Source organism: Dermacentor albipictus, unplaced genomic scaffold, assembly GCF_038994185.2.
Source record: "Dermacentor albipictus isolate Rhodes 1998 colony unplaced genomic scaffold, USDA_Dalb.pri_finalv2 scaffold_17, whole genome shotgun sequence".
Taxonomy (NCBI): domain Eukaryota; kingdom Metazoa; phylum Arthropoda; class Arachnida; order Ixodida; family Ixodidae; genus Dermacentor; species Dermacentor albipictus.
The window spans coordinates 5,302,960-5,315,427 of NW_027225571.1; the positions used below are offsets into that span (position 1 = coordinate 5,302,960).

The 12,468-nt window shown below is 46.8% G+C and overlaps 1 protein-coding gene and 1 long non-coding RNA gene across 3 annotated transcripts in view; one reads left to right on the forward strand and one right to left on the reverse strand.

The window, feature by feature from the left end:
• The window catches only part of LOC139051967 (uncharacterized), a 45,286-nt gene that overhangs the window by 17,916 nt on the left and 14,902 nt on the right, over positions 1-12,468 (forward strand). The window lies entirely within an intron of this gene.
• Positions 6,766-11,192, reverse strand: LOC139051976 (uncharacterized). 2 transcript variants are annotated; one of them, XM_070529038.1, is made up of 3 exons: positions 9,580-11,192; positions 8,286-8,514; positions 6,766-7,469 (listed from the first exon to the last, which is right to left on the reverse strand). In XM_070529038.1, exons 1-3 carry the CDS (start codon positions 10,901-10,903, stop codon positions 6,929-6,931), a joined length of 2,094 nt encoding a protein of 697 aa, XP_070385139.1. In that variant the 5' UTR covers positions 10,904-11,192; the 3' UTR covers positions 6,766-6,928. The 2 variants fall into 2 exon arrangements, with proteins under 2 accessions (XP_070385139.1, XP_070385138.1); XM_070529037.1 differs by having other exon boundaries at positions 6,766-8,514.

Below are 12,468 nucleotides of genomic sequence, written 5' to 3' on the forward strand. Positions count from 1 at the left end.
GTCATCTCTCCAGCATCGTCTTCTCTGTGTGTTTTTATTGAAGAATTAACCCATTCAGCAGAAATAAAATGATATGCTTACTTTCCTTGCCTTTGGATGAAAGTATCGAACAATCGTACTCGGGCATATAGTTTACCGTTTTGCGCAGTGAACAACGCGTATGCGACATGTGTCGTAGTCCCTTTATTGTATTTCACCAGCTCTTCTCAGTTAAGAGAAGTATTTCATTAGTCTCCACTAGGAACACTATAGTGCACCGCCTTTTTGCATACCCATACTAAATTCTAGGGCACACAAGTTTCTCAGAAAAGCGCCCAGGCCGGTGCTGTTGCTTACATCGCTAATTGCCGTCCGCTGGTCGTCGTTCGACTGGCGTATATGGTGGAATAAGCGCCGTGCTTGCGTGAGTTAGTTTCTAAACGCGTCTAAACAATAAATATGTGCATATAAGCAAGGCTGCATATAACTCGGCAGGGAGTAGGTATGAGCAGCTACGCCACTTGGACATCGGAAACCGGAAGCATGTTGTACACAATATGTTAAATTCAGTTTTGATGAACGTACCTCGCTGTTCACCCTAATCGCTCTGCCTATAATTAATGTGTTCGATAGAATGGCGTTAGATTATTACTGCGCACGCATCACATTAAACTGCACTTAATTTTCTCTTGAAGACTGTGTTGGCATGTTGTGCTGCTTGCAGTAACACCCAAGCAAGGCAGTTTAAAAGAAAGGGGAAGCAGTTGTCGTCCGCTTGGGGCGGGACACAAACAGTGCGTATCGGAAATTTAGTGAAAAACATAGCCTAACACCATAGCCACTGAGCAACCACGGCCGGTTGTCACTATTTAAGTACACACGCGCGCACACACACACACAAACACACACACACACACACACACACACATTTATATATATATATATATATTTATATATATATATATATATATATATATATATATATATATATATATATATATATATATATACAGAAAAAAATAATGTGTTCTTGTTGCGGGCGATAACTTATCGCTATCACGCCTATTCATATCGATCAGTGGTGATTGATAACTTCGTCACCAACAGAAAAAAATTTTATGGCTTCCATGGTACGTAACACTATCGAGCATGTATCCCCGCAAAATAGCTTTCAGTATGGGGGGCCGAACTCACAAAACTTTTTTTTCGTAAGTGCTGTTTTTCGTTGGGTGATCGCCTTCGCTAATATGTCCTACGTCTCTATTGGCTGCCACGAACGCTCTTAGCGCATGAACTTTTTTTGAATGTGGGCCCAGTTTTGGTGCTGTTTCTCTAGCAAAGCTGTGATATTTACGTAAGCATTGTGTTAAAGGAAGCACACACGTTCTCTCGAAAATTTACGGATGGCTTTTGTCTTCGGCGTTTGCAAAAAAGCGTGCAGGTTGCTTTTTCTTGTAGGAGTTCTTGTAGTCAAAAACGTAGAAGTTTTTGTGGTCCCAGCAGCAGGAATAAGTCATGGGTTCCTAACTCATCAAATTTATGCTATCTCAGCGTTGAAGGGTGGTAATCGTAAGACAAAAATTAAAGCAGCAACCACTCACGATAACGATCTAGGCCATGTGAAGCATTTCTGGAAAGTATAGACGTCACTCTCTGCACACGCAGAGGCTGACGGTGATGGTATGGCGACGATGGTGTGACGTCAGCTGCAAAAAGACCATAAGACGACGACGTTGAAGTGACGAAGATAGTGTGACTACGACTACGTGACCAGAACGGGATATCAGTGATTGAGTGGTGCTGATGGGATGACAATGTCAAGAGAAATAAAATGGTATGACGACGACTATCTTGAGATGACGGCGTGTCGAATATGGCATGACGACAAAAGTATGACAACAATGGGTTGAAGAAAGCGCAATCGCTACGACAAAATGATGGCGATGTACCTATCACGTGGACACAACGGCGACTTTGTGGTGACGACGGGATGTCGACAATGGCATGACCACTAGGGAATTTAGACGACGGTATCGCGACAATGGCTCCAAAACCGCGTGATGACGTTATGGCGATGTAGTTACAACAGCGTAAAAACGGTGGAAACACGACGACCACATTAGTCCGAAAGAATGATCGTAATGTCTTGAAAGCAATAAAATGACAACGACGGAATGACGTCGACAGCATGACAACGACGGCATGTTGCTGTTGGAAGTTGGGTCTGCGCTCACGTACATAACCCAAGGTAAATATACCTGGTAGCGAAGCTTCCATAGGAGCCCATACGTTCAAAACATGGCGGTCCATCGCCGGTTCATGGGGCTTAGCGCCATCTGTATGTGGTGGGAACACTTCCGGCGGAAGAAAAAATAATGTGACGCCATGTCCGTTAAAAGCAGAAGTGACGTCATTTTGTTTTCGAAGGCGCGAAATTGGTTTTGTTGTCCTTCCTTTGGAGCTATATATTCAAATGCCCCGCCATTCGATTTGATGGGCGTTCTGAGCTTTCAGCGTGGAAAGCGATGCAGGAAAAGGCCAGCCATACGGTTGTCGAAATCGCATCCCTGCACCGAACATACTTTCTTTGGAGGCCGACGAAAGCTTTAGCTGTAGAGTGCTGATCCTATCGTAGGATGCCAAGCCCGTCGGCCAGCGCAGTCGCACGAAAACTACACAATTATCTGGTGGTCGTAACTCACTACTTTTGACTGAGCAGATTAAGAAGCGATGAAGCTACCCGCGCCACCAAATTCAGACAAACATCGACAAGCAAGAAAGCACAAACTGTGAGGGGGGCGTATTTCAAAAGGTGACCTTTACGAGTGCGCCTTTCTGCCCATTTCAAGACGTGCATTGCATTGCGAGCGATAGTGGCGTCAACGCCCCCTGTAGCGAGAGGCGCTGAAAAGAAATGCATTTATTAATAATAATAAAATTAAACTTGTATTTTCTTAACTCGTCACGAATATATAAAATTGAATAGGAATTTTATTTTCGTTGAATGAATCTAACTGTGTCTCGTTCGAATTAAAAAAACGCGTTTTCTTTCCCAATGTTTCTTCCCTCCAAACATAGTCGCGCTTCAATCGTTTCTCCCATAACCCCCCATGCTGATGTCGGTGACAATCTGTACTGAACCGCTTTTCGCCCGAAGCTTCGCGACCTATTTGAATCGACCTTGCATAACCTGCCACCACGGGCGGGCTTAATTCCCACACTATCTGGTATTTGTTTGCTCTATGTACGATACTAGCCAATCATTTTCATCATCAGCCTATTTGATGTCCACAGCAGGATGAAGGCCTCTTCCAAAGACCCCCAATTATCCCTGCCTTGCGATAGCTGATACCACTTTGCGCCTGCAATACAACTGCGAATTCTAACGCCTTACTCCGCACTAAATCCGGGGTTTTATTGCACCATTTCTGGCGAAATTTCGAACGGCAGAATGATCGGGATCCGTCCATATTTCATGACACAAATTTGGCGCGTCCTTGCGTGTGACCTTGCTCTGACGTTGGCTGCCGCTAAGCATGGAAATGCTTCGCATTTAAATAGCGGCCGCTCTCCGCCGGTATCTCTAGTTTTCCACCCCTAAGCGTTTTTTTTCTTATTCTTTCAAGTGCATCACGCTCACCGTGTATTGCTGTTTTTTGGCTTCAGTTCAGCTCGCCTAGCAGCATCTAAAGTTGACTGTGAAAATTATGGAGAAATTTGCCGCCTTCCAATTCAGAACCAAAACTTCGACCCCAAACCCGTATAATGCAGCACAGGCTCGAATATGTGCTGTTCTACATTTTGAAGTGGTTGTAAATGATGAAGACATCTTTTCTTCGTTTCTTTATTTGACGGAAATGGTTGCTCACCGGAAATTGATAATCTAGCCTTTCCTGCTTACATCTGAACGGTGGCCAGCAGAGGGGGGAGATATAATAGCAGAGATGATCGAGCAAAAGAAAGAGGCTTTTCCGTTTGTGACCTCCTTGTGATCTCAGGTCTGCTTGTACTTGAAGCTGATCTCATTGACACAACCTCTCCATGAACTTCGTGTTGCGTTGTACGCTTCTGTTGACGCCGGATCTTTTCGGAAACTTCACCATGTGATGAGCTGTCCTGTAAGTTTGCTACAGGGTAGCAAATTCTTTTCTGATACGTGGGCAGTCTTTTTATGTGGCTTCATGAGACCCATCACTGTTGCCACACCTAATATTTGTTGCGCGACAAACGTCTGTAGTGTGCCACTCCGCGCACCGGGGGCATGCTGTAGATTTCGCAACAGGCGCCCTTAATATGTCCGATCCTGAAACACTTGTGGCATTGAAGCGGCTTCGGGACAAAAGGTCAACCGAGGTGCCGGAAGTGACAGATTTCGACATGTGCAAGGACATAGTCGCCCTTGAGCACCATCTACACGTAGCGGCTGTTTCCTAGGCGGAATACGTGCATTATGACGACTCGTTCCTACGCCGGCTTAATCAGAATGGGCAGGTCTGATTTCGTCATTGCTATGTCAAAGTTGTAGATTACACCGGCAGTACAGGTTCTTTCCACAAGTATAACCGGTCACATTTTCATGTTCCCCCAATTCTGTTATTTGCCGGACCTTGTCTAGTGCATTTTCACGGGTCGTGTTGATAGCTAAGACGTTCTTCTGCGTGTTTAGTCAGACCTCCTCAATTTCATTTGGTGCAATTCCATCAAGGAAAAGGGAGACAGCTTGCCTGTTTAATCCTCGAAAGCTGATGGAAGAGTCCAGAGGTATGAAGAGGATGGTGTGTGGCCAGTGCTTGCGTTTTGCCTGCAGGGTTGATTTTCTCTCATGTAATGACGTCGTGAACAGCCTCCTTTTGACCGAGAGAGAGCTGTCATCCGACGAGTCATCGCCTGAGACTGGTTAAGCCTCAGTGTCTTCGCTGCAGCTGAACCAAGTGTCTCGCCTCCTTTATGAGCTTGTCAAAGTATACCGCTGGCCTGCCGGGCTGCGATGCTTCACGTTCATTGCCACGACACTAGGAGGTTCAGTGGAGCCTTCAATGTTGGTGGACCAGATGGCATATTTCAATGAACAACTCATTGTGGTAGTCCTTTGGCTGTTCAGGTCTAGGGGAGGCTCCGCGTTCATAGCCACAAGGCAGGACGCCTAAAATGCCCTTGAAATCGTAAAAAATTGAACGGTATATAGCCAACTAAGACAGATGAGTTCCAGCAATGAGCAACTCCGTCGCCGGCTAAGCATATGCTATGTGTCACTGATCAAACATGGTTATCGCTGTTACTAATGGCTCAGATACCAATTCCAAACGCACCTAGTATCACCAGTTTGAAAGTTTTGAACCTGGAACCCATATATCAGACCCACTCTGGAATATGTTATCGTCTGGTAAATTTCTGTCTATGCATGATTTCAGAAAATAAGGAACGGTGCCTGCTTCTAGCGACATCCTTGCCCCAAACGCACCAACAAGCCCCAACCCGAAAACCCACGTATGCCCCAAAAGGAAGCCGCACATGATCTGTGTGTGATTACTGAACCTGAAATGGCATACGTGTTGTGAAACTCAACCTTAGCGCCAGCCTGGATCCTCTATCGGGGCTCGTGTACTGTAATTATGTATAGAAGTCCTCTCTGAATATTTTTAAAGGCCCAGAAGTCTACAGAAGAAATGTTGGAGCAGCTACCGTCTCCTGTGTTGAAACATGTACGTGACCTCACAGCATACTAAAAGGCACGCCTGTCGTCCGTTATGTTGTCCTATGTCTCGCGCCGTTAGTCTACTGTGAACCTCTAACAAGGAGGTCATATCAATACATGCTCTGCATTATGCCGGAACGTGGGCCCACCTGCAGGCGCACTTGCCGTTCGGTTTTCCACCTTTCTGCTCAGTCTGGCACGCCATCAACGGTTGACCTGTTTTGAGCAAATAAATATTTTTATTTATTACAAAGTAATTAAATGTTTTAGTTCCTTCACTGTAATTTACAGCCATCATCCAGATTTCTTAAGGTTTTTGTTCATGTATTTAAGCGGCATTAGAGCAAGCTTTATGCGATGCGCTTATGGCAGTCATTTCAAACTAAACTACCGAGCCAATGTAAGAAACTACAAAGGAAGGCCTCAATGTTCCCTCCTATCTGGTATTCCCAAGCAGATTCTATTTTCAGAATTTTGCGCCCACTTGAATTGCTCAAAATTCATGACCAAAGCTGGAAAAACTGATTCTATTTATTGCTGTCGAAAGGCTGCTTCAATGTCGAAGGGAAGCCATAATGATTCATTTCGCAAGTTTTAAGCAATGACTACATGTTTAAGCTTAGCAATGCGATTTTGTTTCATGAACAAAATTAAAACTTAGTTGTTCCCTCTTGTTAACAATAAAGGAATGAAAGTGTTCACTTTCTTAAGTTTAAGGACCAAACATTTTGGAATTTGTCTCGAGCATATATGCGGATCCTATAATGTGCGTGTGTTTGTATCATGTTCTGGTGTAGCAATCGGAGTTACGTATAAGCATTTTCTGAAATATATTGCAAGAAAGGAATTTATTAAACTTTGTTTAAAGATCGGCAAGATGTGGTCACGCAGTAACGACCACTTTTATAAGCAACAAAAATGTAGATACAGTGCACGTGTTGCAAGTTATGTTTTTGTCAAATGGTCGATTAAATGCTGGTAAAGTTTCAGTTTCAGTTCAGTTTATTTCTTTAATAAGGAGACATACTGTAACATAGCAGCGACAGCGTAGCTGCCGTCATGTAAGAAGGAAGACGTTGACGACCCAGTGGTTAGCCGAGAACAACGCACAGGTGTTTAATGCGCGTATATATAAAGCGAAAGGGGAAAGGGAAAAGGAGGAGTGAACATAGAAAAAGAACTTGGCGCCTGCGCATTGACAGCGCGCACATGACGCGGCGGTTTGATACCATATTTTACAACATTTCTTCCCTCTTAAAAACGCTGCACTGGTTTGCGGGATCTTGTGGAGCGTCGAACAGGTTGCATGGGTACTTGGTCTGCCCCGGATGCCACGAGTGGTGGAACAGGTATCTGGTGGTCCAGGTCTCGAAACGCTTCTTGGGGTGAAGATTCTCCCGCGTCTTCGGGGCTCGCGGATGGCTCTTGGCAGAGTGGCGGTGCGCTAAGAGTACGGTCTCTGCTGATCAAGCCTCGGTCGGTTCCTGGTGGTTCATCTGGAGACGATTCAGTGCGGGTGCGCACTTGGTCGATGTGACGCCGCACGATTGCTTGAGGAGTCTCCACTGTGATCATCCGTCCTCCCGATGTCGCTGTTACCCGTCCTGGTATCCATTTACCATTTGACCCGTAGTTGCGGACATGTACACTACAGTCCGTTGGAGGCAACCACTCGTCGTTTTCCTTCTTAGAATTAGACACAGTCGCCGCAGGGAAGCAGGTGTCCAGGCGCGATCGTATCTGGTACCCCAGCAGCATTTCCGATGGCGACTTTCCGGTTTTCTGGGGAGTCCTTCTGTAATTAAGCAAAAAACGTGTAAGGTTATGCTCCAGCTTTCCGCGTCGCATCTTCCGGAGACCATCCTTGATTGTCCGTACTGCCCTCTCCGCCGCTCCGTTTGATTGCGGGTGATAGGGTGCGGTTCTTAGGTGTGTAATGTTGTTCCTGTCAGCAAACGTTGCAAATTCCTGGCTGGTGAACTGAGTTCCATTGTCGGATACGAGGGTTCTTGGTACCCCGAAATGGCTAAATATATCCCGTAGGCAGTCAATGGTGGTTGTCGAAGTAGCCTGGTTCAGCGGCACTGCTTCTATCCACTTAGTGTGGGAATCTACTACCACGAGAACCATTTTACCTTCTATTGGTCCTGCAAAGTCGACGTGAACCCGCGACCATCTCTCCTGCGTTTGAGGCCAACCTAACGGCGGGGCCGCTGGTGGCATAGGCAAATTGGCAATGCAGTTCTCGCATTGAGCTGCCGTGCACTCTGCTTCGCGGTCTATTCCTGGCCACCAAAACAAAGACCGCGCAACTGTTTTCATTGCCGAGGACCCCTGATGCGTTTCATGCAATAATTGTAGCAAGCGCTTACGCGCTGCGACAGGTATGACGACACGGTGTCCCCAATAGACGAGATCGTGTGCCAGAGATAGCTCTAACTTGCGATCAGCAAAGGGAGCCAAGGAAGGGTCAAGTCGTTCTGCGCCTTTCGGCCACCCGTGTAAGACGTTTTGCTTTACGCGAGCTAAGGTTGAGTCATTGGCGGTCAGCTCCTTCAGCTCACGTGTTGTGACTATCCCTTCATCCAGACTTTTCAAACAAAATACGTACTCTTCAGGGTCAGGTTCCGTGACGAGATCGGAGCCCTGCAGAGGCAGTCTGCTCAGTGCATCCGCATTCAGTAGCAGCCTTCCCGGAGCATATTCTAGCTTGTAACGGTAGCCTCCCAGGTAGAGGGCCCAGCGTTGGATGCGAGCTGCAGCCATGGCAGGCGTCTGGCGGTCGGGCCTCAGCAGTCCTAGAAGTGGCTGGTGGTCGCTAACGAGGACGAACTCTCGACCTAAAAGGTAATCCCGGAACTTAGTCACCCCAAAAACAAGTGCCAGTGCTTCACGTTCTAATTGAGAATAATTTCTTTCGGCTTTTGTCAGGGTTCGGGAACGGAACCCGACTGGTCTGTTGATGCTTCCAATTGTGTGAAAAAGAACAGCGCCTATACCACGAGCGGATGCGTCACATTCCAACTTCAGTTTCCTCGATGGATCAAAATGCACAAGTACCTCGGCGTCCTTAAGATGCTGCTTTGCCTTCCGAAATGCAGATTCCTGTGATAACTTCCACTGCCAGCGTGCGTTTTTTTCTAGCAACTGGTACAATGGGAACAGTGTATCGGACATATTCGGCAAAAACTTTGAATAGAACGAGATCATACCAAGGAACGAACGCAGCTCACTTATGTTTTGGGGACTAGGGGCATTCATGATAGCATCTACATTTTTCTCAGTTGGGTGAAGGCCGGTACGATCAATACGATGCCCAAGATAAGCGACAGATGGCTGGCTAAATTTACACTTATCGTATCTGAGCTTCACACCGTGTTCTCTGAACCGTTCTAACACCATTTGCAATCGAGCTCCGCAGTCTTCAACCCTTTCCGCGACTAGAACGTCATCCAAGTAAGCCTGAACGCCAGGTAACCCAGATAGTATGGTATCAAGTTTTCTTTGGAAAATTGCGGGAGCCGAGGAAATGCCGAACGGAAGCCTATTGTAACAAAACAGGCCTTTGTGAGTGTTGATAACGCAAAGCTTCCGAGAGTCCTCGTCCAAAAGCACCTGGTTTTAAGCATCCCGCAAGTCGAGCGTACTGAACAACTGGCCTCCTCCTAATGACGCAAAGATATCTTGAATTACCGGAAGTGGGTACTGCTCCGTGGCGCAAGCAGGATTTAGAGTAGCTTTAAAATCACCGCAAATTCTGACCGACCCATCTTTCTTCAGAACGGGTACAATGGGCGTCGCCCAATTCGAATGCTTGACTGGCGATATTACACCCAGCGACACTAACCGGTCAAGTTCTTGCGATACCTTGTCACGTAGAGCATATGGAATAGGTCTCGCCTTACAGAATTTGGCAACAGCGTCGCCCTTCAGCAGGAGGCTGGCTGGTGGTCCCTTGATCAACCCCAAGGTTTCTGAGAAAACGTCCTGGTATGTGTCGCAGATGGCATGGATCCTGTGACAGTCCACTTGATCCGCCGTGGCCTCGCCTTCACCCGTCACTTGTAGTACCGGAACGCCCGCTTGTTCCAGGAGCATTAGCAGATCTCGGCCGCACAGGCTTGGTCCGGGGCAGTCTAGCACTACAAGGGCACAGTTAACGGAAATATCGCGGTATTTCACACAAAGTTGAAGCTCGCCCACCACCGGTAATCTTCCATTGTAGCAGGATAGCTTCACGTGTGAAGGTTTCAAGCTTGGCCAGCATTTGTGATGTTTATCAAAAAGCTGTCGCGATATTACGCACACCGGGGAACCAGTATCTACTTCCATGGATAAATCCACGCCTCCCCAACTAAACGTACGCCTAATTGGTGGCTGAAGAGCATTCTTTCGTGCTGACGCCAACGTCCAGATGTGCGCACTATCGCTGTTGTCCTCTTCTGAAACGGCGTCTTCCACCGCCAAGGCTTTCGCGTGATGGACTCTCCGATTGCTGGGAACACCGTTACCATTGCGGCTGCGACACATTTTTGCCAAGTGACCCCTCTGACCACAAGAGTAACATAGGGCTTTAGCCCATCGACAGCTGTTGCTGTCGTGTCTAAAACTGCCACACCTTCCGCACTCCAGTCGCCCTGCGCTTTCCGTGCTTGATCTCGATGGTAGCTTGCGATGCGCTTCCACTTTAAGCACAGGCGGTACGTCTACGGACATTGTCCTGGCGTCTTTTTCGGCAGTTTCAGCGGCTGTTGCTATCGACTCCGCTTCCTCCAGCGTTAATTCCTTCTTTGACAGAAGTTGCTTTTGCACGGCCTTTGAACGCACGCCACAGACAATTCTGTCACGAAGTAGCCTGCTCAGCGAGTCGCCAAAATTACAATTGTCTGCTATGCGCCGAATTGCAACGAATAAATCATGAATGGATTCATTCTCCTGCTGACAGCGGTTGAAAAACTGGAAACTTTCAGCGATTTCGTTGCGTTTTGGGTCATAGTGGTCATTTAACACCCTGACTACTTCGTCATAGCTTAGGGCATTGGGCTTTGCAGGTGCTATCCTTCCCATTAGGATTTGGATCGTCGACGTGCTAAGTGCAGCCACTAGAAGTGCCCTCTTCTTAGTAGAATCCGAAATGGCATTAGCTTCAAAATACGCTTCCACTTTGATGAGGTAAGGCTTCCACTTATCTGCGACGTCGTCGAAGTTCGGAAGCATGTGGGAGGCCATCGTGGTCAGCGGTACGGCTGTCTGCGGGTACTTAGCGTCGGGTTCTACCTTGACTGCGTGGGTGTCTTCCTGGCTCGTCGCCACTGTAACATAGCAGCGACAGCGTAGCTGCCGTCATGTAAGAAGGAAGACGTTGACGACCCAGTGGTTAGCCGAGAACAACGCACAGGTGTTTAATGCACGTATATATAAAGCGAAAGGGGAAAGGGAAAAGGAGGAGTGAACATAGAAAAAGAACTTGGCGCCTGCGCATTGACAGCGCGCACATGACGCGGCGGTTTGATACCATATTTTACAACACATACATAATAATAATATTTGGGGTTTTACGTGCCAAAACCACTTTCTGATTATGAGGCACGCCGTAGTGGAGGAATCCGGAAATTTTGACCACCTGGGGTTCTTTAACGTGCACCTAAATCTAAGCACACGGGTGTTTTCGCATTTCGCCCCCATCGAAATGCGGCCGCCGTGGCCGGGATTCGATCCCGCGACCTCGTGCTCAGCAGCCCAACACCAAAGCCACTGAGCAACCACGGCGGGTAAGGAGACATACATGTTTACATAAGTATACAGAAGGAGGTCCCAGAGCATGTGGCTGAAAGGGGACCTCCTGACAGAAAATATATACATTAAAGGAAATACAAGGCATAAAACAGCAATACAGTAGTCACTATGAGGAAGAATATTCAAAGTATAAGTACAAACTGTAAAGTAATATAAAGTCAATGGCTAGTCGTACAATTAAAACAGCAGTTTAGGGCATTCGCAACATAACAAACCAAAATACTTATAAAGGCTATAAATGAGAGAAAAAGAAAACTAAAGAAAAAAAAACGGCAAGGAAATGAGCAGGAGTGACTGCGATATATGCAGTTATCCTGATTTTCAAAAATACAACACGTCATATTATGCAAGGTTTGTTTATTCACTTCATAAGTCACAACCTTAATCGCATGTAACGTTTATTCACCACACTGTTCACAAACTATGTCAAAGTGCGAATGGGAGTTAATGTTGATGCGCACTGTGAGACATCAACACAATGAGGTTTGATGAGGGAAGGATGTTGGCGGATGCTGGCGTACATGTTGAAAAAGCACGGCCTTCGAGATTTAAAAAAATCGTAGCTGGAAGGAAGGCTGCTATTTAAACACAAATTATTGACTTTAAAGTGTCTTTGTGCGCTGCCTTGTCTTTTAAAGTACATACAGAGATTTTAGACGAACTATGCACGAACTTTTGCCGGCGGACACGAGCCAATCAGCGCGCACCATGTGCAGCTCCGTCTGCTTGAAATGGCGCACGGTGTGCGGGCAGCCGCGATAGCTGTGACACCCACCGACCAGAAATTCGGAATCGCCACACATATACACGGCGCCCAGTGGCGTGTTTTTGAGAATGTCAGGCCTTATCTTGAATAGGTGGAGCCATATTTCCCGTAGCGTAAGGAATAAAGGCAACAAAATGTGGCGATGGCTGGCTTGCAGTGGCAGCGGAACTTCGGCCAAAGTTAAGCAGGCGTACTGCTTGTATGCTCGCGTAATCAAATACGGCCATAACCC